Source organism: Serinus canaria, chromosome 27 (genome assembly GCF_022539315.1).
Source record: "Serinus canaria isolate serCan28SL12 chromosome 27, serCan2020, whole genome shotgun sequence".
Classification (NCBI taxonomy): domain Eukaryota; kingdom Metazoa; phylum Chordata; class Aves; order Passeriformes; family Fringillidae; genus Serinus; species Serinus canaria.
Window position 1 is genome coordinate 1,646,441 of NC_066340.1, and position 26,680 is coordinate 1,673,120.

General features: G+C 59.5%; 4 protein-coding genes across 4 annotated transcripts; 3 read left to right on the forward strand and 1 right to left on the reverse strand.

Annotated features, from left to right (window-relative positions):
* The first annotated feature begins 168 nt into the window (after positions 1-168).
* STARD3 (StAR related lipid transfer domain containing 3) lies at positions 169-19,481 on the forward strand. Its single transcript, XM_050985798.1, has 15 exons — positions 169-278; positions 5,791-6,037; positions 9,139-9,216; positions 9,415-9,492; positions 9,583-9,636; positions 9,740-9,857; positions 10,813-10,908; positions 11,802-11,857; positions 12,561-12,653; positions 13,821-13,883; positions 14,845-14,940; positions 15,621-15,700; positions 16,044-16,148; positions 17,286-17,379; positions 19,333-19,481. The coding sequence occupies exons 2-15, from the start codon at positions 5,825-5,827 to the stop codon at positions 19,435-19,437; spliced, it is 1,329 nt and encodes a 442-aa protein (XP_050841755.1). The 5' UTR covers positions 169-278; positions 5,791-5,824; the 3' UTR covers positions 19,438-19,481.
* Positions 1,827-5,769, reverse strand: LOC127060871 (uncharacterized). Its single transcript, XM_050985825.1, has 2 exons — positions 4,349-5,769; positions 1,827-4,266 (listed from the first exon to the last, which is right to left on the reverse strand). Exons 1-2 carry the CDS (start codon positions 5,196-5,198, stop codon positions 4,049-4,051), a joined length of 1,068 nt encoding a protein of 355 aa, XP_050841782.1. The 5' UTR covers positions 5,199-5,769; the 3' UTR covers positions 1,827-4,048.
* A 1,427-nt stretch (positions 19,482-20,908) lies between the features above and the next one.
* On the forward strand, positions 20,909-22,324 carry TCAP (titin-cap). The gene is made up of 2 exons (XM_050985836.1): positions 20,909-21,105; positions 21,765-22,324. The coding sequence occupies exons 1-2, from the start codon at positions 20,960-20,962 to the stop codon at positions 22,018-22,020; spliced, it is 402 nt and encodes a 133-aa protein (XP_050841793.1). The 5' UTR covers positions 20,909-20,959; the 3' UTR covers positions 22,021-22,324.
* A 1,505-nt stretch (positions 22,325-23,829) lies between these two features.
* PNMT (phenylethanolamine N-methyltransferase) lies at positions 23,830-26,085 on the forward strand. Its single transcript, XM_050985521.1, has 3 exons — positions 23,830-23,983; positions 24,130-24,337; positions 25,650-26,085. The coding sequence occupies exons 1-3, from the start codon at positions 23,830-23,832 to the stop codon at positions 26,083-26,085; spliced, it is 798 nt and encodes a 265-aa protein (XP_050841478.1).
* The last annotated feature ends 595 nt before the right edge of the window (positions 26,086-26,680 follow it).

The window sequence follows — 26,680 nt, forward strand, 5'->3', positions numbered from 1 at the left end:
CAGGCGAGGAATGGTCTCGCTCTCACCCCACTGATTCCCCCCCCTTTGGAATGGTCTCGCCCAGCCCCACTGACCCCTCCTTCCTGCTGTGAATGGTCTCTCCCAGCCCCACTGACCCCCCCCCCCCGCGGTGAATGGTCTCTCCCGGCTCCCCCCGCGGCCGGCCATGGTCGCTGCCGGCGCAGCCTCGCTCTGGAGTTTCCCTTCCGGGGTCAGAGGTGGCGGCGGGCCCGGAAGCGGCGGCCGGCGGGACCCGGACCCGGCACCGGCACCGGGAGGTACCGGGGGGACACTTCGGGAGGGGCTCCGGTCCATTCCTGGCCCTGTTGGTTTCGGGCTCCGGTGGCGCAGCCTCGGTGCGGCCTCGTTGCCGCTCCCGGTAGCGGAGCCGCCGGTGGCAGCGGGACGGGACGGGGCTGTCACTGGGAGTCCCGGCCTCAGGCCCGGTTACCGGCACCGGGCCCCACGGCTTCGGGAAGCCTCGGGCAGCCGCGGGGCTCGGCTGGGGTCCCGTCCCCGGTCCCGTTATCCGCCCTACCGCCGCTTCACGGGGATCCCGGCAGCGAGACCCCGAGCGGCGAGCAGCGCTCCGGGCGTCTTTCAGCGGTGTCACCTCCGGGAACCTGCGGGGAACGGGAGAACCGGACCGGGGGGGAGGCTCCTTGGAGGGCAGAGGGGCTCGGTGTCCTCCCGGGGGTCCCGGTGTTCTCTGGGGGGTTCTCGGTGTCCGCCGGGGGGGAACAGGCTCCTGGGAGGTCCCGGTGTCCCCCCCAGGGTCTCTCGGTGTCCCCCCATGGTCTCAGTACCCTCCCAGGCGTCCCCGTGTCCCCACTTCGCCCTGAGCCAACCCTTCTCCGGTGCTTTGCCCCGTTGGATCCTTCCCAGTTTTGGTGGTTTTTTTGGGTTTTTTTTTGGCTGCAGTTTGTTTGGGTTAATTTTGATTTTTTTTTTTGGTGTTTTAGAGGGGCTCACACCCCTCAGTGCAGCAGGGGGGTCTCCATCGCTCGGGTTCTCCAGGCTCAGGGGTTTTGGGGTCCCTCTGGGGGTGTTCCTCACCCAGGAGAGGGGACAGGAGAGGGGACAGCAGGAACTGTCACATGAGCCCGGGGGAAGCGTGGAAGGAGAAGTGGAGTCACGGGGTGGGAAAAGCTCCTGAGTGGGAGCTGGGTCATTAATGAGCCGTGGGGCTAACGAGGGGCTCAGGGAGGGGGTGACACGGGCGTTTGGGGTGACAGCGTTGGGACATGCCTTGGCACTGCCCCGGGGGTGTTTTGGTGGCCAGTGTGCTGCTGGCACTGGGCTGATGGGTTTTGGGGTGGTACTGAGCTGTGGTGGCACTGAGCTGGTGGCACTGAGCTGTGGTGGCATTGGGCTGGCAGGGTTTGGGGTGGTGGCATTGGGCTGGCAGGGTTTGGGGTGGTGGCACTGAGCTGTGGTGACATTGGGCTGGCAGGGTTTTGGGGTGGTGGCACTGAGCTGTGGTGACATTGGGCTGGCAGGGTTTTGGGGTGGTGGCACTGGGCTGTGGTGACATTGGGCTGGCAGGGTTTTGGGGTGGTGGCACTGGGCTGTGGTGACATTGGGCTGGCAGGGTTTTGGGGTGGTGGCACTGGGCTGCTGGTGGCACTGGGATGATGATGGCCCTGGGCTGATGGGATTTTGGGGTGGTGGCACTGGGTTTAGGGTGGTGGCACTGGTGACAGGGTTTTGGGGTGGTGGCACTGGATTGGTGATGGCTTAGGGTGGTGGCACTGGGCTGATGGGGTTTTGGGGTGGTGGCACTGGCTGATGGTGGTTTTGGGGTGCTTGCACTGGCTGATGGTGGTTTTGGGGTGGTGGCACTGGGCTGGCAGATGGTGGTTTTGGGGTGGTGGCACTGGGCTGATGGGGTTTTGGGGTGCTGGCCCTGGGCTGGCAGGGTTTTGGGGTGCTGGCCCTGGGCTGATGGGGTTTTGCTGGGTGTTGGTGCTGAACACTGGATCAGGATTTCTCCACATCCATGTTTGCTCCTGCTGGGATCCGTGGGATGTGGTGTCACCCTCGTCCCTGCAGCTCTGTCACCTACTAATCCCCAAGCTGGGAGGTTTCCCTGGCAAAAATCCTTCCCCAAAATCTCTAAATCCCCTTTTTTCAAGTCAGAGAAACCCAGAAGGGTTCCTGAAGTGTCCCTTGGGCTGGAATCTGTCACCTGGGGTGTCCCCTGGGAGTGATCTGTCACCCAGGGTGTCCCCCTGGGATGTGATCTGTCTCTTGGGGTGTCCCTTGAGCTGTGATCTGTCACTTTTGGTGTCCTGTGGGCTGTGATCTGTCACCCAGGGCATCCCCCAGGCTGTGATCTGTCACTCAGGGTGTCCCCCAGGCTGTGATCTGTCACTCAGGGTGTCCCTCAGGGCTGTGATCTATCACTCAGGGTGTCCCTCAGGGCTGTGATCTGTCTCTTGGGATGTCCCCCAGGCTGTGATCTGTCACCCAGGGCATCCCCCAGACTGTGATCTGTCACTCAGGGTGTCCCCCAGGCTGTGATTTGTCACTCAGGGTGTCCCCCAGGCTGTGATCTGTCACTTGGGCTGTCTCCCAGGGCTGTGATCTGTCTCACACAGTGTCCCCTGGGCTGTGATCTGTCACCCAGCAGTGTTTGCCCCTCACTGGGATGGAATCTTGGGATCATTTAGGCTGGAAAAGCCCTCCAAGATCACCAGCCCTATCATGGGTTAAGGTCTGTCGTGCACAGCCATGTCACCCCCTCAGCCGTGTCCCCAAGTGCCACCTCCACACAATTTTTGACAACACCACCAACGCCTGGAGAGCCCCTGATTGTCCTTTCAGTGAATAAATCCCCCTGATGCCCACCCTGCCCCTCTCCTGGCACAGCTTGGGGCTTTTCCCTCTCATCCCATTCCTCATTCCTGGGGAGCAGAGCCCGACCCCCACCTGGCCCCTCCTTCCCGGGATGTGGAGGATGCTGGAATGCATAATGGAGCAGAGCTCAATAATTCATCTGTCACCCAGGAACAGCCACGTTTCTGCACACCCAGCCCCTACTCTGAGCTCTCAGCAGCCACAGGGAGCAGCTCCAGTGGAGGGGGGGGCTTGTCTGGGATTCAAACATTCCTGCTCTGCCCCACAGTTCAGATTTTCCCTCGGGAATTGGATGGTTTGGGAGTGTCCAAAACAGCCCAAACCTCCTTGGCAAGGCTGGGATTGATGAGGAGCTGCACCAGGGTGCTCTGGTGTTGTGTCCCCACATTCTGCCATGTCCCAACACCCCGTTGTGACCCCTCCTGGCATCCCTGGAGCCTCTCCGGGTGATTTTAAAGCGCTGTGAAAGTTGGGGCGGGGCTGCCTAAGTGCAAATTGCTGTAGGAGGGGAGGAGGAGGCGGCGGCAGCCCCGGCCAGGGGGGATTCATTATTTATCCCTCACAGATGTCCTTAACTTTTGTCACTTCCAGCCGGGCCCGGCGCGGGGAGTGGCTGATCCGAAGTGACAAGGATTCCAGCTCCTTCCCAAGCTCCTCTGAGAGGGACTAACAGGGATTTGACAGGAGTCCAGCTTTGTTCCCTTTCCAGCCCCAGCACTTCTCGGGGGTGGGATGCAAAAACCGCTTCCTCAGGGATCCAAACTGGCCCAAACTGGCCCAAACTGGGCTGTGCTCAGCTCCTGCAGGTGCTCCTGGCTGGCTGCACATCCCTTGGGATTTCCACTCCCCACTGATCTGGGCACAGCCTCGTGACCTTTTTTCCTTTTTCTCTGGATGCTGCAGCCTGCTGGGTGCCACGAGTGGGATTTCAAAGCTCACAGGTTTCAAACCTCACTGGTTTCAAACCTCACAGGTTTTTCCCAGCAGGCACAGAACTGCCGAGGCAGGAGCTCCCACCACAAGCAATCCAGGGGGATTTTTTTTTGGGAGGCAAACCATCCCTGAGCAGGAGGATTGAGCAGGGAAGGAGTTTGTGGCCGTGGCTGACTCGGAGGTGACGGGGCCGGGGCTGACAGATCCCTGGCCCGACCTGTTTTGGGATCCTCATTCCGTGTTTGTCCCCAGCCTGTCACCCTCCCTTCCCACAGGGGCCTCCTTGTGCTGCGCTGACGGAGAGGAAAAATCCCAACACAATGGTTGGCACGGCTGCAGGAAAACAGCCCCGGCCTTCCAACACCTCACTCGTGCCTGGATCGTGTGCCCGGCACTGCCAGGCGGGGCAGGACACGGGACAGCTCCTTCCCTGACACGGGGACATGGAGCAGCTCCTTCCCTGACACAGGGCAACTCCTTCCCTGCCCCTGGAGTGCAGAGCAGCTCCTTCCCTGCCCCTGGGACACGGGACAGCTCCTTCCCTGACACGGGGCACCTCCTTCCCTGCCCCTGGGATACAGAGCAGCTCCTTCCCTTCTTCCCTGCTGCTCTCTTGCTCCTGGGACATGGAGCAGCTCCTCTCCTGCCCCTGGAGTGCAGGGCAGCTCCTTCCCTTCTTCCCTGCTGCCCTTCTGCCCCTGGGACATGGAGAATTTCATTCCCTGCTCCTGGGACATGGAGCAGTTCCTTCCCTGCCCCTGGGAGATGGAGCAGCTCCTTCCCTGCTCCTGGGACACGGAGCAGCTCCTTCCCTGACACTGAACTTCCACTTCCCTGCACAGGGCAGCTCCTTCTCTTCTTCCTTGCTGCCCTCCTGCTCCTGGGACATGGAGAATCTCCTTCCCTGCTCCTGGAACATGGAGCAGCTCCTTCCCTGGCACTGAGACATGGAGCAGCTCCTTCCCTGCTCCTGGGACATGGAGCAGCTCCTTCCTTTCTTCCCTGCTGTCCTCCTGCCCTTGGGACATGGAGAATCTCCTTCCCTGGCACTGAGACATGGAGCAGCTCCTTCCCTGCTCCTGGGACATGGAGCAGCTCCTTCCCTGCTCCTGGGACATGGAGCAGCTCCTTCCTTTCTTCCCTGCTGTCCTCCTGCCCTTGGGACATGGAGAATCTCCTTCCCTGCTCCTGGGAGAGGGAGCAGCTCCTTCCCTGCTCCTGGAACATGGAGCAGCTCCTTCCCTGGCACTGAGACATGGAGCAGCTCCTTCCCTGCTCCTGCGAGATGGAGCAGCTCCTACCCTGCTGCCCTGCTTACACTGGAACATGGAGCAGCTCCTTCCTTGCCCCTGGGACACAGAGCAGCTCCTTCCCTGCTGCTTCCCCTGCTGCTCTGCCTGCCCCATCAGACATCAGGCCCAGGGTTCTCCCCTGGCTGTGCAGGCTGGGATCCGTCCCAATGGGATGCCCAGCTCCTGAGGCTTTGCCTTCCCTGCAGAGGGAAGGGTGGGATGGCTCCATGATTTCAGGGAGTGCTCCCAAAACATCCTCAGACCCCTTTTCCTGGGTCCACAGTGTCTCCATGGGGTTTGAGGCCCCTTTTTCTTCTTCCACAACATTTTCATGGGGTTTGCAGCTCCTTTCCATGCTGCCTTGGTATCTCCATGGGCTTTGGAGTCCCTTTTCCTACTGCCATGGCATTAAAGCATGGAAATATATATTCTTTAATATAAACTAATATTAAAGCTCTTCCAGTGCCATCCCTGCCATGGCAGGGACACCTTCCACTGTCCCAGGTTGCTCCAAGCCCCATCCAGCCTGGCCTTGGACACTTCCATGGATCCAGGGACAGTCACAGCTCCTCTGGTCACCCTGTGCCATGGCCTGACCACCCTCCCAGGGATGATTTCTCTCTGGGATCCGATTTGCTCCTGGGATTATCAGGACAGGAGCAGGGGTGTGGCAAGCCCTGAGGGTCCCCTGCTGTGTCCCCTACAGGTGACGCTGCCCTGGTGGCCGATGTCCCCGGAGGATGAACAAGCCCACGGACGTGCAGCACGACCTGGAACGCAGCCTGCCTGCCATCGCCTCCATCAGCTCCTCCCTCTCCCAGAGCCAGGGCTTCTCCCCCTACTTCCTCTCCCCGGAGAAGAGAAAAGCCATCTCGGATGTGAGGAGAACCTTCTGCCTCTTCGTCACCTTCGACCTGCTCTTCATCTCCCTGCTGTGGATCATCGAGCTGAATGTGAGTCGGAGGAAGCAAACCCGGGAATCTTTGCCCTTTTTAAACTCAGTTCCCTGCGTTAATTGCTCTGTTCCAGCCCTCCTAGGACAGATCTTTGTTTGCTGTTCCCAAGGAGCTGCTGTTCTTTAATATAAACTAAAGTCCAGCTCGTTTCCTGCCCCGGGGCTTTGTCGGGGCTGTCCAGAGTTGTTAACACCTCCCTTTGTTGTGCTGTAACAAGATCCAGGGCCTCTGGAATCACCAAGTTGAGCCAAATTCCCCTCCTGCTCCCCTGGGTTTGCTGCTGCAGTGTTCTCAGAGCATCAGAGGAGCAGGGGAGGATCCTCCAGGGGCTTTGATCCCAAAATTCTGCTGCTAATCTCAGCTTTGGGAAGCTGGAGGTGCTGCTCCACCTCCCAAGGGACTGTTGAGGGGGTTGTGAGTGGTTTGCTTCTCTCCAAAGCAGCTCACAAGCTGCTGTGTTTGCTCTGTGTTGCAATAACAGGGAAAATCCAGTTTATTTACCTCAGTCCCACCGAGTCCAAATCCCTCCCTGGGCTATATTTTGTTTTTATTTTCCCTGAACCGGCCCTGGCTGGTTTCAGGTACTCCATGTCCTCCCCTGGAACACCCAGAGCAGAGATGAACAGATAGACCCTGAGCTCTGGGGCTGCATTTATCCTGCAGCTCTTATCTCTGTCCTCCTTATCTCTGGGTGTCTGCACTTAACCGACTGTCCAGACCCTGCCCAGAGCCCCCTGCTCCCCACCCCCTTTAGGAAAAACCATCTCCCAGCCAGCATTCCAGCCATGCCGATGGTGTCCTGCCCGCCCACTTTGGACCCCAGCCCCCTGCCCTTGTCCCAATCCTCTCCCTGAGAGCTGCTGCGATTCCAAATTCCAGCCCCCAGGAGATAATCCTGGCTCGGTCACCAGGGTGATGCTGAGCGTGGGTCGTGCAGGTAGCCATTAATGAGTGACTAAGTGCTGATATTTGGGCCCCTGAGCTGAGATGCTGCATATTTAAAGCCATTAGAGCAGCTTATTTGCCTGGTTATGAAGAGCAACGATTTGATATCATGACTAATGCCTTTTTTTCTTTTTTTTTACTTTTTTTTTTTTTTTTTTACCCTACCGTTTCCTGCGCTGCTGTGAGATAAGCCCAGCAAATTGCCCCTCGTTAAAAGCAAACTGTAATTGTGCAGGCTGGGTGCTCTCAGAGCCAGGGAGATGCCTCAGGTGGTTCATCTGCCTGTGTTCAAGCTGAAAACACCCCTCAAAGCTTTTCCTGTGTCTCATCCTTCCTGCAGCATCCCGTGGAGTCAGGGTGTGGGGATGAGGCTCTTGGTGGCCACTCAGCAAAGCACAGCCCAGCTTCTCCCCCCTCTTTTTGCCCTTTTGTTTTATATTAAACCCCATCCCAGACTGGGAGGGATCCCTTCCCAATCCCAGTGGTTGCCTGTGCTGCCCTCAGAGTGCCAGGACACCCCTCTACCAGGGACTGGCACCACCAACTTGTTCCTCACTGCCCATCCAGCAGAAACACCTCCCAAAAATCATCACCCCAAGCTCTCCATTCCTTCCTGCAGCATCCCAGGGAGCCACAGAGGGGAGAAAGAGGCTTTTGGTGGCCACTCAGCCAAAACACCCCCCAAACACCTCCCAAAAAGCATCACCCAAAGCTCTCCCTGTGTCTCCTCCTTCCTGCAGCATCCCATGGAGCCACAGAGGGAGCAAGAAGCTTTTGGTGGCCACTCAGCCAAGCTGGCCTGAGTCCTGTGGCCACAGCCCAGTTTCACCCCCCTCTTTTTGCCCTTTTGTTTTATATTAAACCCCATCCCAGACTGGGAGGGATCCCTTCCCAAGGGGTGCCTGTGCTGCCCTTGGAGTGCCAGGGTACCCCTCTGCCAGGGACTGGCATCACCAACTCGTTCCTCATAGCCCAGCCACCAAAAACACCCCCAAAACCCATCACCCAAAGCTTTCCCTTCCTTCCTGCAGCATCCCATGGAGCCACAGAGGGGAAGAAGAGGATTTTGGTGGCCACTCAGCCAAGCTGGCCTGAGTCCCATGGCCACAGGTCAGCTGGAGGCAGAGCCCAGCTTCCCCCCCCCCTCTTTTTGCCTCTCTCTCCCTGGGTTTGAAGCCAGAGCCCTGACCCAGAGGGATCCTTTCCCAGTGGCTGCCCTTGGAGTGCCAGGACACCCTGGCTGCCAAGGACTGGCCCCAGCTCCACCAGCTGCTGGCTCTGCCAGCTCCCAGCCAGCTGGGCTCCATCCAAAGCCATAGCCTAAAGGTGAAGCATTTGTTCCAGTTACCTGAGCCCTCCACTTCCTCACAGACAGCCATTCCAGCCTCCCAGGATTTATGGTGGCCAAAGGAGCAGGGCTGTCAGACCCTGGATTATCTCAGGATGAGCTTTTTCCACGCTGCTGTCAATCCCAGAGAGTGTTTTTGCCTCTCTCAGATTCCCTTGCAGCCTGGGCTGTGCATCCCCCTCTCCTCTCTCTTCCCCTTTGCCAGCATGTTTGATCCTGCTGCTTCCCTTCTTCCATCAGATTTCCTGGAGCACTGCTGTGAGCTGTGGGAAGCCAGCTGGAGGGAGAAGGGACCCCTCAGTGCTTTGCATGAGGAGGATCTTTAAATCCCCCCAGCTCCTCAGTGACCCTGACAGCCCCCACAGGAAAGATTTCAGTGTGTTAGTGAAGGTTCCTGAGGAACATTTTTCCTGTGGTTTCACATTTTTTTTCCCATGTCTCCTGCCATTCCTCTGGAATCTGCCACCAGGATGAGGTGGGCAGCAGTGGCAGGTGTCCATCCAGGGTGTGAGGGACTGGTGGCACTGGCTGTGCTGAGCCAAGGATTTGGGTGTTGGAAATCCCCACCTAAAGGTGTTCAATGTCCCTCCTGCCCCACCCATGCTCCTGGGGGGAAACAGGGTGTGAATCCAGGCAGGAAATGTGCCATGAGATCCTCCCTGGAGCCCACACTGGGCCTGTGGGACTGTTTTTATTCCAGCTGCATTCCCTGACCTGGCCAAAACCCCGGGCACTGCTCAGCTCCTTCTCCCATCAGTTTCTTATCAGTGCACTCAACAGCTTCCTCCTTCCCTGTCTCCCTCAGACCAAGGTGGGCATCAAGGAGAACCTGAAGGATGAAATCATCAACTACAAATTCAAGACTTCATTCTTTGATATCTTTGTGAGTATCTCAGCTTCCTGCAGGGCCCTGGGAGCTCAGTGGGGCCGGGAGGGTCTGGGCTCTCCCCTTGCCCACCTCGGTGAATCCTCCAGCCTTGACCCATCTGTTCCCTGGGTGCTGGCACCTGTCCCTGCCCTCCCTGCAGCTGGCAGAGGGACAAGGGCAGTGACTGGTGTTGCTGGGTGTTTGTTGTTGCAGCTCTTGGCTCTGTTTCGATTTGTTGTGCTGCTCTTGGGCTACGCCATCGTTCGCCTGCGCCACTGGTGGGTCATCGCGGTAAGGAGCCACTCCAGCCTTTCCTCTGGGGGGTTTTCCCTCTCCTCCTGGCCCTCTCAGGCATCTGAGCTCTGTCCCCTTCTTTTTCAGGTCACTACACTGGTATCCAGTGCCTTCCTGATTGTCAAGGTCATCCTCTCTGAGGTTGGTTGCCCTGGGCTTGCAGGGAAGTCGCTTTGTGATTTCTCAGTGATGTTTTATTCCCTGTTTGGGTCATTCCCTGGGGTTTCTGCTTCTTTCCCCACAGCTTCTGACCAAAGGGGCTTTTGGGTATTTACTTCCCATCGTCTCGTTTGTCATTGCTTGGCTGGAGACCTGGTTCCTGGATTTTAAAGTCCTAACTCAAGAAGCAGAAGAGGAACGATGTGAGTATTTTTGGTCCTCTCTGGTAAGAGTTGGACAAATCCAACCAGGCCTGCTCTGGCAGCACCTTCATCTGACATTTCTGGGAAAGGGATCTCCAGGCTGGCTGGGATGGGAAGTGCCTGACTCAGCTCTGTTATGGTCAACAAGTCCCTTCAGGGGTAGAAAATACCAGATTATAAAAAGCATCTTTTACTTGAGGGGAGAAAAAATGCGCCCGATTTCCCAATGGCTGGATCCTGCAGCCAGACGTGCTGGAGACAGAGCTCAGCTCTGCATGGGAGAGTGTTTGGAAACAGGGAGGCAAATGCCAGGCAGAGTGTTGGACTCCCTGTCCCTGATATCTGTGTTTGGATCCGGCTGGAGCCCTTTCCAGGGGGGCTGCTGGAGTCACAGACACATTCTGTGGCACGGGGTGAATTACGGGGTGTGAAATTCTGTGGTCTCTGAGGTCACACTGAGCAGAGATTGGGGCTGACCTCATGCTTCACACATCACCCTGTAGCTTCCAGGGTCCTTCTAGGGAGCTTTGTCCCTCTCCTAGGAGTCACTGGCTGGGAAGTGACACCAAACTGAGAGGGGCATTTGTCAGGCAGGGCTCAATCAGAAATGCTCTGACTGGAAAGCACCAGAGGATGTTTGGGTCTTGCAAGGAGGCTTTAAATTGAAAAATGATCAAGTGTTTAATGCCTCTATTGGATTAGGCTCAGGTTCCAAATTGCTTCCAGGGGAAGCTCTTATTTAATTAGATGCTTAATCGCCTTTGGATTATTTGACAGGCAGAAGAGCCCATTGATCTCCGGGGCAGATAAAACATCTCAGACAAAAGATGAGGCAACAGGAGCTGAGGCTGGCTGGTGTCAGTAGGAAAAGACATGGGAAAAACAAGAGGGTGTTTTGGCAGGGCTAGGGTCCCACAGCCTGCCAGGTGTTCAATCCTTGTGCTCCCATTCCCAGGGTTCCTGGCAGCCCAGGCTGCAGCCTCGAGGCCACTGCTGTACCCCCGAGCCCTCTCCGAGGGACCGTTCTACTCCCCACCCGAGTCCTTTGCAGGTAAGGTCACCTGTGCCATCACCTCACTTCCCATGCTCATCCCACCATGGAATTCCTCACCTCCATCATCTCTGTCCAGAGCTCTGCCTCGTTATCCCAGCCTTGGCAGAGCCTGACACTGAAAAACAGGGTCCCCTGTCTGTGCCTGCACCTGGGCAGGGGTGGCACTGCCACACTCTCCACATTTCATTGGTGCTGCCCTCATCCCTGCTAGCCTGGCTGCAGCTCCCTGGGGAACTGGAGCCTTGTGTGGGCTTGGGATTAAATGCTCTGAGCTGTGTGCTTGGAATATGCTGCCCTGGGGTGAGGGCACGGGGGTGGGGATAAGGGCTGGTGGCACGTCACTGCCCTGTGCTGGCAGAGCTCTTGGCGTGGGAGGGGGACATCTCAGCTGGATTGTCCTGGTGTAGCTGACATCCAGGATGAGCCCAGCCCTCTGGAATAGTTGTCCCAGTGTAGCTGACACCCAGGACAAGCTCAGCCCTCTGGAACACTCGTCCTGGTGTAGCTGACAGCCAGGATGAGCCCAGCTCTCTGGAATAGTTGTCCCAGTGTAGCTGACACCCAGGATGAGCTCAGCCCTCTGGAATAGTTGTCCCAGTGTAGCTGACAGCCAGGATGAGCCCAGTTCTCCAGAGCAGTTTTTCCAGTGTAGCTGACACCTGGGATGAGCTCAGCCCTCTGGAACACTGTTCCTGGTACAGCTGACACCCAGGATGAACTCAGCCCTCTGGAGAGCCAAGCAGGTGTTCAGGGAGACAGTCCTCATCCTCACTGAGAGCCCTTCCTGCTGGATGAGGGACAGGGATCAGACCCTGTCCCCCGGGAGAAGGGAGGGAGGTGGTACGTGTGGGGTGTTCATTAACTGTGAGTTAATTGGTGCTTCCCTGTAGGCTCAGACAACGAGTCTGATGAGGAAGGTGTGGGGAGGAAGGCTTTGACAACTCAGGTAAACAGAGCATGGCCCTTCCCTCAGCTCCAGCTGATCTGGGGCTGTGGGAGTCTCCCCAGTCTTGTGGTCCCATCAGGTTCTGCTGCTCCCCCCATTCCAGACCCCTCAGCTCTGGGGACGTTTGGCTGAGCCCTCTCTGTGCCACCACCCAGGAGGGGTCATCTGAGCCCCCCAGATTTATCCCCCTTCCCCAGGGCTGTGTGCTCTCCCTACAGCATCCCACAGGGCTGTGTTCTGGCTCTGCTCCTGCCTGTCCCTTTCCCTTCCCCCTTCCATCCCTGCTCCTCTGGTCACATTCTGGGATGGGCATCACCTCACCTATTCCCTTGGCTTGAGGGTGACCCCAAAACCTGTCTGGGGACAGGCTCTGTGCCCTTTTCCAAGAGATCCTGCTCCTGTTCAGCCCCAGTTCTGGCTCCTCCAGGAAGGAAGCTGCACATCCCAGAGCCCTTTGCCTGCTGGAAACCCTCCTGTAAGGCAGGAGCCATCGGGAGCAGCTGGTGTGTGGATCCAAGCCAGGGCGGGGAGCGTGACTTGGAGCTCCAAAACGAGGCCTCTGTGACCCAAATTAAGAGATTTCTGATCCCCTTTCCCTCTGCCAGCCCGGGGAGGGGGGAGCAACCGCACACACACAACTCCTCAAGCTTCCTGCACACCCAGCTAATGAAATCTAAAGCTGAAATCCTCCCTTCTTGCCCAGGAAAAGGAGTATGTCCGACAAGGCAAAGAGGCCATGGAGGTTGTGGACCAAATCCTCGCCCAGGAGGAGAACTGGAAGTTCGAGAAAAACAATGCAAGTGTAGTTTGTTTTTTTTTTCCTCCCCAGCTGGCAGAGGGCATGGATGGCTTAGCAAAAACCAGGACAAACGAGGCTTTGGAAACCTCCTTGCACCATGAAAAATTAACAAGCGTTACAATTACCTGATTGAATTAGGAATCTATTCCAGTTCAGTTAAATGTAAAATCCCCTCTTATTTAATTAGACGTTTAATTGCCTTGCAGTTTGACAGGAGAGGGCCCTTCCCTCCTCCCTCTGTCCGGAGAGTGGGCAGGGGTGGCCAGGTCGCCTTTGGGATGCAGAGCTATGGGAAGGAGCAAGGGAATGTTGGTCCCACAGCTCCAGTCCTGCCCTTGCTCCATGGCCAGGTGCCTTTGAGCCTGCTGGGGGCCCAGACTGGAGTCTTGACCCATGTCAGGCACTACCTGCTCTTCCCACCCCCCAAAGCCACTGGTGTCCCCCTTCCCCAGCACCTGGAACCTGAGGTGTAAATTTGGGATGTGGCTCTGCCTACTCCAGACTTTTCTGGGGTGCACAGAGCTCTTTTTTTCTCTCTGAAGAGTGGAGAGAAAGAGGAGGGGTTTGCCCCCCAACCCCAACTTTGTTTGACAAGGTTCAAACACAACTGGGGGGTGCGAATCCTGCAAACTGCTGTCTCATCTGGTGTTTCAAATTCCCCTGTCAAGTGATCCTTTGTCTGATGCCAAACTAGCTGGGCAGATTGTTTTCTTTTTCCAAAGGGGGATGGATTTAAATAGACTAATCAGAGTTTAACACAGGGCTAATGATGAAAGGTTTTTCATCTGCCCATGCCCAGCCCCTCTGGGGAGGCTCCTCTCAGCCATAGGTAACACCGGCAGCTCTGGCAGCAAACCCCTTTTGCACCCCAGTGCTGCTACAAAGAGAATGTGACCTTGACGTGGGGTTTGCAGCCTGGCACGGGGTGGATTCTTTTTCTGTCTCATCCCTGCTGCCTCTCTGGATATTGTTTTGTTGATGGAAATTTAGGCATGGCCAACTGAAACATGCCCGGGGCGGTTTCTGTGCTGAGGTCGCTGCCTGGTCCTGGGGGCAGGGGGTGATTGGGGGCTGCAGGAACCTCAGAGTTTTAGCAAACTTCACCCTAAATAGAAACAATCCCTTTTTACTAATAAAAACACAACTTTCTCTTCTCTTGCACAGGACTTTGGTGATGTTGTTTACACTTTTGAAATCCCTTTCCACGGCAAGACCTTTATTTTAAAGGTAAGAACATCCTTGGGCCGATTCCTTGGTCTCTTTGGCACGGGGGAAGAGCCACAGCTCAGCTTTCAGCACAGGTCAGGCTGCAGAACACGCTCCCTGTGCTTGAGACAGATGAACAGCACTGGGGAATCTCTCCAGGAAAACCCCTTGGCCAGCAGACAAACTCCCCAGTAAATATCCAAGGCCCCAGACTCCACTGGTAGAATCGGGAGCAGGTGATTGCAAGACTCGCTTCCAACCCCAGCATCTCGGACTAATCTGACCAAGGAGGCTAATTGGAACTAATTGCCAGCAAGGCCAGGGCTGAGTGTGTGTCTGCTGCTGCCTGGCACCGGGCAGAGCAGCTCAGAAGTGCCTTGCTCTGTGCCCTCTCCCAAGCTGGAGTGGCTTGGCTGGGAACCACGCTTTAATGAAGCGTCGGTGCTGCCATGGCTTTTCTTTGTTCCAGTGCATATGTTGCCTTGCTGGCAGGAGCTGCCAGTGGAGCAGCTCTGTGTTCACCAGCACAAGCTGGATGGTCCCACTTTGCTGCATGAACCCTTTGCCTCTGAAGATCCCCGTTCCTGTGGGGATTGGTGGGGGAATGGAATGGATGCTGTCTGTGCTGGAGCTTGGAATGGCTTGGGAAAAAAAGAAACAAAACAGTAAAAAATGCAACTTCCCAAAGCAGTGGTGCATGAGGAGCTGCTGAGGGTGGGAGAGGGGCAGTCAGACAGGCAGAGCTCGGTGATTCCCAAATCCTGAGGTCTGTGTGTCCTCCCTGACCTCACGTGTGCTCCCCAGGCTCCTGGGAGCACTGGGTTGACAGCCATGGCTTTGCATGCAGGGGAGCCAGGTCAGCCTCACCCCTCCCCTCACCTATGTACCCACTTGTCCTTTGTGTTTTGCCCTGTTTTCCTTAAAAATAATCTCCCCCAAGGGGAGCAGAGGGGCTGGCTGACTGCTCTGGCTCTGTCCTCAGGCTTTCCTGCAGTGCTCCCCTGAAATGGTTTACCAGGAGGTGATTCTGCAGCCCGAGAAGATGATCCTGTGGAACAGAACAGTGGCAGCTTGCCAGGTGAGCGTGCTGGACAAAGATGGCTTAATCACAGGAGCTCCTTGGAGCGGAGAGCTGGAGCTTCCCCATCCAGCACAGGCTGCTGGCAGGGCTGGAGCCGAGCTGGATCCCAGGCACCGAGGCGTTAAATCTCATCCGTGCGCTCCGCGGCAGCCGGCTGCACGCCTGGGCCCGGCCAAGAGCCCAAGAGGTGGGCAGGGACAGGGGCCAGGGCTGAGCCAGACCTGCCTCTGCCTGCTGGGGGAGGGTCTGAGCCTCGTGGAGGAGGGCTGGAGGTGACACCTTTGCCCCCCAAAAACTCAGGAGATGAACTTGCGCTCATTGCCCTCTGGCCCAAAAGATCTGATGCTGATTTGGGGGAGGGGCTGTATCCTCTTGGCATGTGCAGGCTTGGAGGCACAATCTGAGCAAATCTCCCTTCTTTTGAGAGAGGTGGGCAGCGACAGGGGCCAGTGGGGGGGGTCTGAGCCTTGTGGAGGGGACCTGGAGGTGACACCTGTGCCCCCCAAAAACTCACAAGACGAATCCATGCACGCACCGCTTATCACCCTCCAGCCCAAAAGATCTGATCCTGGTGCTGATTTGGGGTAGGGGCTGTATCCTCTTGGCACATGCAGGCTTGGAGGCACAATCTGAGCAAATCTCCCTTCTTTTGATTTATTTCTCCTGCCCTTTTCCAGATCTTGCAGCGGGTTGAGGACAACACGATCGTCTCGTACGACGTGGCGGCCGGAGCTGCTGGCGGGGTGGTGTCCCCAAGGTCAGTTCATCCCACACTGCCCCTAAACACCCCCCAAACCATGGGGGGACCCCTCTGGGAACGCTCTGAGCTGCTGGTGTCACCGTGGTAGGGCTGGTTGGCTGTGCAGGTAACGCTCCCAAGGGTGAACAGCCCCTGAAATTTCTTCCATGCAGGATTCCATTTCTTCCTGGCAGGATTCTCAGAGCTCCAAACCTCACTCAGTCAGGCTCCCAGATATCAGCTCTTGGCTGTGCCTCCCTGTGTTGACACAGCCCTGCCACAGCCTCTCCCAGCAGTCCAAAGAGAGGGATCTGCCCCCCTCCACATCCCTGGTGTGTTTTTAAGGCCTTTCTTTGCGCAGGGATTTCGTGAACGTGCGTCGGATCGAGAGGAGGAGAGACAGGTACGTGTCCTCAGGGATGTCGACCACGCACAGCCTGAAGCCTCCGCTCTCCAAGTACGTCAGGTGAGAAGCAGGTGCTGATTTTTCAGCTGGGATCATGCACTTCTCCAGAGCTCCAAGGCAAAGAGCCACTTAACTGCAAGCCCTGCTGCCTTGCTGGCAGGATTTGCAGGAAGCTGAGCTATTTGTGGAGCTGAACCTCGCTTCCCTTGTTCGTCTCCTTTTGTTCGAGAAACTCTCTGGGCTGTCAGCGGTGCTGGGGCGTTTCCCAGCTCAGGGGAGTGGAGGTGCTGACCAGTAACAGCACAAACTCCATCCCAGTCCCACATCCTGTTTATGTAACAGTTAATTCCCAAACAGGATTTTTCTGAGGGGCAGTAAACAGCTGGCTGGGGCTCCGAGCCTCTCACATGCCTTTTGCTCCTTGTAAACCGAATTGGAGGCATTGAGGGATGAAACGAGGATGGAGCAGCTCCCAAAATCTCAGCAGGGCTTTGGCCTCTCCCCTTCCAAAGGGACAGGCTGGTGGTGGATCCCAGCAGGGTCAGGCTCATCAGACAAGGACTCCTTGTTCCTGCCAGGGCCCAGCTGTGCCGCTGCACACTCCGACTTCCCTTTTCTCAATAATCTGGTTAAAGTAATTGACATTTTATCTCAGAGCTGTTGGAGCTGCCTCAAGTCTATTTAGGAACTGGGGACTTCAGGGCCTGGAAAAATCCTTTAAGGAAGGCACACAGCAAAAATAGCGTGTTCTGAAGAGGGAAGGGAAATCTGTATTTGGGCTGTGTGTGCACAGCTCCCGTCTCAGAGACAGATCAGATGGTGCTGCGAAGGATCTGGGGGCTGGAGTGACAAGTGCTGAGCCTGTCCTGAGCACACAGAGCTTCCTGGGACCTCTTGTTTGCTCCCAGGGTTGTGCCTGGGAAAGCTTCCCGTGGGGAGCAGCTGGCACGATGCAGAGGCAGAGCTGCTGCTCCACCAGCAGCCCTGGCACCGGCGCTGCCAAGGCACCTGTGGGAAAGCTGCCCTGCCGTGCTGGCTCGTGTACCTGGAGCCAAGGCACACACCTTCCCAGGCTCCCAGCATCTGCTCCTGCCCCACTGGGCTCTGCCCTTCACTGCCAGGCTCAGCTCCATGCGGTGCATCCACAGAGAATCCCGGCCAGAATTCCAGCCTGACCCTCTTGGCTTTCCTCCACAGGGGTGAGAATGGACCTGGAGGATTCATCGTCCTGAAGTGTCCCAGCAATGCCAAGGTCTGCACCTTCATCTGGATTCTCAACACAGATCTGAAGGTAAAAGCCAGTTCCTGGGTGAGGCAGCTGAGTCCCTCCCCAGCACAGCCCAAGGATCCCAGCAGCCACAGAAGTGGCCCCTTAGCAAGTGCTGCCCTGAAGGGATTCAGGTTTGGCAAAGTGGGGGTTAAACTACTCCAAAAATCCCCCTCCTTTCCCAGTGGGAGTTTGGGGAGCTCATCCTTATTTCAGATCTCTCTTAGGGGTTTCACCTCTGGGTGCAGGACTGGGGCAGAGGAGTTTTTAATCCTCCTTGCTGACCAAAACCACTTCGAGCCACGGCAACTTTTGTGCCGGCAGCACTCCAGAGGGGCAATTCCCTGCTCCAGAACCCCCTGGCACGACCACAACCCCCCAAAATCCACCCCACCGCGGGGTGGGGGGCGAGCTGCCCCGGCTCCGGAGCTATTTGTGGAGCCGCGTGTCCTTGCCGGTGTCCCGGACAAAAGGCAGAGCACGGAGGGACCGGGACGGGGCGGATGCGGGAGCGGGATTGGAGTTGGCTCCGCTCCTTCCTCCGCCGAAGGTTGACGTGGTAACGGCGCTGCCGCAGCAGCACAAAGGCTCCATTCATCCCTCGGCTGTGCTGCAGCGCTGCTGCCCCCTCCTCTCTCCTCCCCTCCCCTCCCACGGCCCCCTCCCCTCCCCCAGAGCCCAGCGGCTCCTGCCAAACGCTTCGGGAAAAGGTTTGGGAAGCTCCGAAAGCAGGACGTGCCCACCCTGTTGTCTTTTCCTTCCGTGGGATCTGGCGCCCATCACGGGCAGGTTTTGGGGCTGGGGGATAACAAACCCCCCCCGCCCCATGGTGAGGCTCGGGAAGAAAAGAGGTTCCTTGTCCTTGTGCTTCCCGGCGCCGCCTCCGCCGTGGAAGGAATGCCGAGCTATTAATAACCCCCAACTGCTCCTACCGCCTTCCCCAGGGGCTCTGCCAGCCCAGCCCGGACCCCTCCGCAGCTCCTGGCTCTTCCCTTTGGCCCTGGGCGAGTATTTATAGCCCTTGGCTCATCCCTTCCTGCTCCTAGGGGAAGGGAGCATCCCGCACGTGTGTGTGTTTGGGTCGGGGAGCGGCTGAAATGGCCCCTGGAACAGCGGCCTGGCACTTTTCCTGCCCCTGTGTCCGAGGGAAAACCCCCCTCGAGGAAAAGATCTGTGCTGGACCACCCCAATCCCAGGGGAGGGAAGCGCCCTGTGCCTCCCTGACCCTCGGGATGGTTTTCCACTCATCCCTCCGTGCCCCTGGAGCAGTTCCCAGCCCTGCCTCAGCTCCCTCCTCCCCCCCAGAGCCAAGGATTATTATTTTTTTCATGGATCTCCCACCTCGGAGCCGAGGCTGAGGCGGTGGGGGGTGAGTCGTGCGGGGCTTTTTTTTGAGAAATCCAAGCACATTGCAGTTCCTCCCCCGGATGGGATCGGAGCTCCCCGGGAGCCGCAGCTCCGCCCGGCGGTGCTCCTGCAGCCCCGGGGCCCTCCGGGGTGGGACAGGGAGGGGTGGGATGGGGTTTAGTGGGGGATAGAACCCAGTCCTAACCCTCATTCATGGCTCCTGCATCCCCAGATCCCTCTGGGGTGGGACAGGGTGGGATGGGGTGGGGGCAGAGCCCAGTCCCACCCCTCATTCATGGCTTCTGCACCCCTGGAGCCAGATGGGATGGGATAGGGGACAGCACTCAGCCCAGCCCTTGCTCATGGCCTTATGTCCCCATCCCTGGCACCCCCCAGGATGGGACAGGGGACATCCCCCAGCCCAGCCCTCACCTCTGCCCCTGGAGCCCTCCAGGGCAGGTTGGGTGCAGCCCCCAGCCCCAAATCCTGGAACACCCTGGAGTGGGATGGGACCAACCCCCAGCCCTCATTCACAGCTCAGTGTCCCTGCAGCCCTCTAGGGTGGGATGGGGACAGTCCCCAGCTCCAAATGGTCCCTCAGGAGGCCGTGTCCCCCTTGTGTGTCCCCAGGGTCGCCTGCCCAGGTACCTGATCCACCAGAGCCTGGCTGCCACCATGTTCGAGTTCGCCTTCCACCTGCGCCAGCGCGTGGCCGAGCTCTGCCCCAAGCCCTGAGGACATTCCAGGGCCATCTCTGCTCTCTGGCCATGGGGACAGGACCCTGCACCCCCCCAGCCAGGGAGGGGTCCCCCCACTACCAGCCAGGGGGGCTCAGCCTCTCCTCCCACCACGGTTGGCCCCCCTGATGCTCAAGGGCTCTGGACCCGACTGTTCTGTGCCAAATCCCTGCCCTGGGGGCTGCGCAGGCCCCCCCTCCCCAAAAAGGGGTTGGGGACTCAGCTGGCACCCCCAGATTGCTGTCACTGCTCCCCAGTTCCATGAGGAAGAGGGGACAGAGGTGTTGCCCATGTCACAGCTGAGGCTCTGCACCAGCAGGGGGAAGGGCAGAGCACAATTTGTGACCCTCCCCCACCTCGGGGCTGTGCCCCCCACCCCGGTGACAGCACTGGGGACCCCCAAAACCTCCCCTTGGCTCTGGCTGAGCCCCCTCCTCCCCAAACGTGCAGCTCCGGGCGGAGCCAGCGCGGGATTTGCCTTAAGCAGAGACTTTGCTCCTTTTTGGGGGTGCTGGGGGGGGGGGGTGTTGGGGGTGGGGGTGCGTGGGGGGGGGTGCGGGGGCGACTGCAGCTCCTCCTCTACCTGTGAGCTCCGTGTGAGCTCCGTGTGCTGCTCTAAAAACAGCAGCAGCAGCAGCAGCAGCAGCAGTGTGGGGGCTGTGCTGGGGAGGGGGCACCCACAGCCCACCCTCCCCCCCGGCCTCTCTGCACCCCCCTGGGGGTCTGGGGGGGTCTGGACCCCCCCAAAATCTGTGGGGGATGAATTAAAGCCTTGCACTGTTTGCAGGTCTGTGTCACCTGTGTGGCTTTTTCAGACAGTGAATGGAGGGGTGGGGGCAGGTGTGGGGTGAAGACCCCCCCCAGTGCTAAAGGGGGGGCTCCAGGCTCCCTGGGTCACTGGCCGTGGGTGGCACTGTCCCCCACCCTGTGATGGCACCAGCAGCTCCATCCTGGAGCAGTTCTGTCTGTCTGTCTGTCCCCAGTGCCCCTCCAGCCCTGGGTTTATCCCCTGGGGTGGGACCCCTATGCCTGGGGGCAGCTCTGGGGGCTGTCACCAGCCTCATCCTCTCTGTCACCAGCCTCATCCTCTCTGTCACCAGCCTCCTCCACGTGAGCCCTGGGTCACTGCCACCCGACTGTTGGCCCTACAAACACCCGTTTGGGGGTCCCTACAGCCCCACCCCCCTGTCCTGGGCTGGGGGGACCCCGATGTCCCTCTGAGCTCGGCCCTGTGGCCGCTGTGGGTGGCACTGGGCTGGCACAGAGGTAACAGGGAAAGGCCAGACGTGCCCTGGGCAGGTGCCAGGGCGGGTCCATCACGTTGCTGGCAGAGTCTGCCCCGCGTCCCCAAGGCGGGAAGGGGAGGGGACACACCCGTGGGTGCCACACACGTGTCCGAGGTGCCACCCCCCCCCCCCCCCCCCCGCCTTGGCAGCGCTCGGTGCCAGCGGCGCGTCCCAAAATAGCCCCGACGGGGCCATAAAAGCAGAACGGGCACGGGGGGGTGGGAAAGAGGCACCATGGTGGGCCCTGGCATGGTGGGGGGCTCCAGGGGGCTGCTCTCGGCCCGCCTGGGCTGCCATGTGCAGGAGGAGGACGTGGGCAGGAGGGAAACCTTCAGCGCCGAGTGGCTGGACCTGGAGCTCAGCTCCCGACCTGAGGAGGGGTGAGGGGCACGGCCAGGGGGGTGCCAGGGGTGCTGGGGGCACGGGGGGCACCGGGTGCTGGAGGATTTGAGGGGCTTTTTGTGGGGATTCTGAAATGTGGGGTTTCCGTGGGGTTGTGGAGAGCTCCAAGTGGTTCAAATCGTGAGGGCTCCAAAGGGGTTTGAGGGGCTCCAAGGGTCCCAAAATATGGGGTTTCCATGGGTTTGGGGGGTGGTTCCAAAATTGGGGGTTTCCATGGGAGTTTGGGGCTGTAGGAGACTCCAGTGGGGTTTTGGGCAGCCCAGGGGTCCCAAACTTGGGTGTTCCCGTGGGGTCTTGTGTCCCAAATTAGGAGGTTTCCAGGGGGGTTTGGGGGTTTCCAAGGGTCCCTGTGGGGTCAGGAAAGCTCCAGGGAGGTGGTGGGGGGTACCCAAGAGGGATTGGGAAGGTCTCAGGGGTTCCTATGAGGAAATGGGGGTCTCTATGGGGCTGGGGGAGGCCGGGGTTCCACAAGGGGCCAGGAGAACGTGGGGGTCTCCAGCTGTTCCCGTGGGGCTGAGCTGGGACTTGGGGTGGTCTCCCATGAAATGGGGCGGCACATGGGGGTCTCCAGGGGTCCTGGCGGGGTGGGGTGACCCCAAAGGGTCAGACCAGGACGTGAGGGTCTCTCCGTGCCCAGGTGGTGCCGGCGGGAGGAGGACACGCGGCGCCGGGAGACGCTGGAGCAGCGCGGGGCCGTGCGGGTGCTGGAGCAGCGCTCGCCCTGGGGGCTGCTGCGGGTGGGGGTCCTGGGGCAACCCCTGGCCCAGCACCTCCTGCCCTACGCCCGCACCCTCCCCGTGCCCCTCTTTGCCCCCTCAGACCTCCGCGGTGCCAAGGGGGGGATCCCCCGCACCCTCTCCCGCTCCCTCTCCCACGAAGCCCAGCGGGGCTGAGCGCGGCAGAGGGGCCGGGGGAGGTCGGGGTGGGGGGCAGGACGGTGATGTTGGGGGGCTGGGGGGACCCACACGCCTGGGTCTGCTCAGCCGCCCCGAAGAGGCAGCACAAGAAGGAGGGGGCAGGTGGGGGTGGGCTCCCATTCGCTTGGGACCCCACCCCGCTGCGGGCGTGGTGGAGGCCGGTGGGGATGAGGACCCCGCGGGTCGGGGGGCTCCCGCCCTTCGGGGGGCTCCCGGCAGCTCCGGCGTGACTCAGTTTCCCTGGCGAAAAGAAGGGAATGCGAGGATGAGGAACGCTGAAGCCCTGGGGGGGGGGGGGGGGGGGGGGATGGAGGGGGGTGGGGGGCTGCGGTGGGGTTGTACAAACCGTGGTCTTTGTACGGCAATAAAACGCCTACCTTGGCACGGCAGCGTCTTTTTGGGGGGGTACGGGGGGGGGGCAAGATTTAGGGGGAGGGGGATTGTGTGTGGGATGGGGGAATGGGGGCACACGGGGAAACTGAGGCACAGCAGCTGGAGGGTGTCTTATGGGACTGGGGGGGTCTGGGTGGGGGGGTTGGGATTATATAACCCCCCCCCCGCATCGCCCACCCGGTGCCAGGTTCTGCAGTGTCCAGATTAGCTGTTCCCACTCCGGATCCCGCTGTCCCTGGGTCCCCGCCAGGCCCTGTCCCCTCCTCCGGCCCCATCCCGCTTTTTCTTCCCAGGAGCCGCCTGTCCCTCCACCCTCACCCCCTGCAGCTCGGGCGCGGGAAGGATTTGGGGTCTTACAACCCCCCAGCCCCAAATGTGGGAACCACCCTGCTCCTTATCCCGGGGTGCCGGGAGCACTGGGAGCACTGGGAGCACTGGGAGCTGGCAGAGGTGCTGCTGGCTCCTGCCAGAGCTGGGCTGAGTTCAGCACGGGTGATGGGGAGCTCAGATGGGCCCATCCCAATCCCTTCCCATCCCCATCCCAAACCCCCCACATCACTCCAATACCTTTCCATCCCCATCTCAATCCCAATCCCCCACATCATTCCAATACCTTTCCATCCCCATCTCAATCCCAATCCCCCACATCATTCCAATACCTTTCCATCCCCATCTCAATCCCAATCCCCATCTTGTTCTAATCCCTTCCCATTCTCATCCCTGTCCTAATCCACCTGAAACCCTCCACACTTCCATCCCCATCCCATTCCAATCCTTTCCCACCCCAATTCCACACCATTCCTGTCCCTTCCCATCCTCATCTCATTTTTGCCCCTCTCCCAATTCCTCTCCATTCTCACCCCTCTCCCAATCCCCCTCCATCCTCATCCTTCTCCCACCCTCTCCATTTTCACCCTTCTCCCAATCCCCCTCCATCCTCACCCCTCTTTCACCCTCTCCATCCTCACCCCTCTCCCAATCCCCCTCCATCCTCACCCCTCTTTCACCGTCTCCATCCTCACCCCTCTCCCAGTCCCTCTCCATCCTCATCCCGTGGGACACTCATGAGCTGGGGCAGCACAGCGGGGGTCACAGCCACATCTCGGGGTTGGGGGGACAGAATCTCCCGGGCGCAGGGACAGAATTCCTGGATGCCCAGATCCCGGCAGGAGCGGCGGAGCCGTTATCAGCTCCGGGATGGATCCGGCCGCGGCCCCGGGGCGCTGGCGCTAACCGGGTTAGGCGGGAAGGATGATGGATGGAGGGATGCGGGCTGGATGATGGATGGAGGGATGCGGGCTGGATGGATGGGGCCGTCGCGGCTCCCCGCGGCCCCCCCGGGCCGGGCAGGGATAAAAAGCGGCGGCGGGGCCGGAGCCGCAGCCCCTCGCCATGAGCAGCCCGGGTGCTCTCCGAGAGGGCTACGAGCACTTCGACCCCCGCGCGTACCTGCGCAACAATTACCTCCCGCCCCGCGCCGACTTCTCCTCCGAGGAGTTCGTGGTGCCCTGGAAGCTGCGATGCCTGGCCGAGACCTTCGCCAGCGGTGAGAGGAAGGCGGCAGGGACCCTCAGTGGGGTGGGGAAACTGAGGCACGGAGCAGGCGGGGGCAGCTCCTCTGCTCCTCCCTGGTTTTCCCGGTCCCCCGGATTGTTGTGGGCATCCCCCCCTACATGTCCTGTACCCTCCCAGGTGAGATCCGAGGGCGGACGTTGATCGATGTGGGCTCGGGCCCCACCATCTACCAACTGCTGAGCGCCTGCGACCACTTTGAGGAGATCGTGGCCACCGATTACCTGGCGGTGAACCGGGAGGAGCTCGGCCGGTGGGCGCGGGGCGAGCCCGGAGCCTTCGACTGGAGCCCGTTCATCCAGCACGTCTGCAAGATCGAGGGGCGCGGGTAGGGGGACACGGGGGGGCGCGGGGGAGCAGGAGGGGGGTGCTGGGGTGGTCCCTGCTGGATTGTGTCCCCAAAATCCCCGGGATCACAGATCCAGGTCCTCACAGATCCCTGTAGAACAGTGTCCCTGAATCCCGTGGGATCACAGCCACGTTTTCCAACAGGTGCTGGGGGGATCCCTACAGGACCCTGCCCCCAAAATCCCACAGTATCAGGGACCCACATGCTCACAGACAGTGTTCCCAAATCCCATGGGTTCACAGGCCCCTGTCCCTGCAGGATCCCAGCCTCAGAAATCCATGGAATCCTGTCTCTGTGCCTGTGGATGAAGGGTTGATCCCCACAGGCTGTTCCCAAATCCCTGTGGCTCTTGGGTCAATCCCTCCTGGATCCCATTTCCCCACATCCCCACATCCCTGCAGCTGCTGAGTTGATCCCCAGGAGATTCTGTCCCTTTGTCCCTGTGTGTGTTGGGTTTGCCCTGGTGCAATCCTGCTCCTGGGTCCCTGTGGGTTCTGGAATGGGCATCCCACCCCAGGATGGGCATCCCACCCCAGGATCCCTGCAGGATCCTGTCCCCACATCCCTGTGTGTGCTGGATTGATCCTGTCCCTACCTTCCTGTGTGTCCCAGGTCAATGCCCACCCAATCCCTGCTTCCCTGCACAATCCCACCCCAAATCCCTGCAGAATTCCATCCTCACCTCCCTTTGTCCTCTGGGTTCTTCCCATCCCCACACCCCCATGTGTGCCAAATCAATCCCATCCATACATTCCCCTGTGTGCCAGGTTGATCCCCTCTCCTTATCCCCGTGGATACTGGATTGGTCCCATCCCCACATCCCTGTGGGATTGATCCCATCCCCACATGCCTGCCTGGATTGACCCCATCCCCACATTCCTATTGATACTGGATTGATCCCACCCCCACATCCCTCTGGATACTGGATTGACCCCATCCCCACAGACACTAGATTGATCCCCCCACATCCCTGTCTGATCTAGATTGACCCCATCCCCACATCCCCTTGGGACTGACCTCATCCCCACATGCCTGTCTAGATTGATCCCATCCCCACATTCCCGTTGATACTGGATTGATCCAATCCCCACAGACACTAGAGTGATCCCCCCACATCCCTGTCTGATCTAGACTGACCCCATCCCCACATCCCCGTGGGATTGACCTCATCCCCGCATGCCTGTCTGGATTTATCCCATCCCCGCGTTTTCCGGGTCAATCCCTTCCCACATCCCCCAATCCCCTTCCCACATCCCCACCTCCCCTTTCCCCTGTTTCCCCCGCTCCTCAGGGAGCCGTGGCAGGACAAGGAGCGCCGTCTCCGCCAGCGTCTCCGCCGGATCCTGCCCATCGACGTTCACCGGCCGGAGCCGCTGGGAGCCCCGCTGCGCCCCCGCGCCGACGCGCTGCTCTCCGCCTTCTGCCTGGAGGCCGTGAGCCCCGACCGCGCCTCCTTCCAGCGGGCACTGGCCCATGTGGGGACCCTGCTGCGCCCGGGGGGCCACGCCGTGCTGCTGGGGGCCCTGGGCGAGTCCTTCTACCTGGCGGGTCCCGCTCGCCTGCCCGTGGTGCCGCTGCAGGAATCGGACGTGCGGGAGGCGCTGGCGGCCGCGGGGTTCGCGCTGCGGGAGCTGCGCAGTTACGCGATGCCCCCCGCGCTCCGCACCGGCGTGGATGATGTGGACGGGGTGTTCTTCGCCCACGCGCAAAAACCGCTAGAAACGTGAGGGGAATTCCCGGGAAATGGCCGGGAAATGGCCGGGAAATGCCACCCTGCCCGGCAGCCCCGAGGGTGCGGTGGGATGGAGTCAGCTCTGGCTGGATGGTGACAGAAAAGGCTGAGGTTGTGGCACAGGATGGTGAGAGAAAAGGGCACAGGATGGTGACAATAATGGGCAGAGGATGGTGGCAATAAGGGCTGGGGTTGTGGCACAGGATGGTGACAATAAGGGCTGGGGTTGTGGCACAGAATGGTGACAATAACGGACAGAGGATGGTGGCAATAAGGGCTGGGGTTGTGGCACAGGATGGTGACAATAAAGGCTGAGGTTGTGGCACAGGATGGTGAAGGGCACATGGTGACAATGGAGAGGATGCGGTGGCACAGGATGGTGACATTAAAGGGCAGGGGATGGTGACATTAAAGGGCAGGGGATGGTGACAATAAGGGCTGGGGTTGTGGCACAGGATGGAGGTGCTGAGGGTGTGGGGAGGGGGCACATGGAGATCTGGGGGTGTCCGGGACCCCTGGGTGGGGGAAATGGGGCACACAGAGGGGGAATGGGATGAGAGCAGGGTGGGAAATGGGGTGCAGGGCAGGAG

Bases quoted from the DNA above. Each gene is read 5' to 3' on its own strand.
- PNMT (XM_050985521.1), top strand. From the start codon at position 23,830: ATGAGCAGCCCGGGTGCTCTCCGAGAGGGCTACGAGCACTTCGACCCC. The intron at 23,984-24,129 runs GTGAGAGGAAGG...GTACCCTCCCAG, and splicing joins GGCCGAGACCTTCGCCAGCG to GTGAGATCCGAGGGCGGACG. The intron at 24,338-25,649 runs GTAGGGGGACAC...CCCGCTCCTCAG, and splicing joins TGCAAGATCGAGGGGCGCGG to GGAGCCGTGGCAGGACAAGG.
- LOC127060871 (XM_050985825.1), bottom strand. From the start codon at position 5,198: ATGGGGCAGGCAGAGCAGCAGGGGAAGCAGCAGGGAAGGAGCTGCTCT. The intron at 4,267-4,348 runs GTGCCCCGTGTC...GCAGGGAAGGAG, and splicing joins TCCCAGGGGCAGGGAAGGAG to TTGCCCTGTGTCAGGGAAGG.
- TCAP (XM_050985836.1), top strand. From the start codon at position 20,960: ATGGTGGGCCCTGGCATGGTGGGGGGCTCCAGGGGGCTGCTCTCGGCC. The intron at 21,106-21,764 runs GTGAGGGGCACG...CTCCGTGCCCAG, and splicing joins AGCTCCCGACCTGAGGAGGG to GTGGTGCCGGCGGGAGGAGG.
- STARD3 (XM_050985798.1), top strand. From the start codon at position 5,825: ATGAACAAGCCCACGGACGTGCAGCACGACCTGGAACGCAGCCTGCCT. The intron at 9,493-9,582 runs GTAAGGAGCCAC...CTTCTTTTTCAG, and splicing joins GCCACTGGTGGGTCATCGCG to GTCACTACACTGGTATCCAG. The intron at 9,637-9,739 runs GTTGGTTGCCCT...CTTTCCCCACAG, and splicing joins TCAAGGTCATCCTCTCTGAG to CTTCTGACCAAAGGGGCTTT.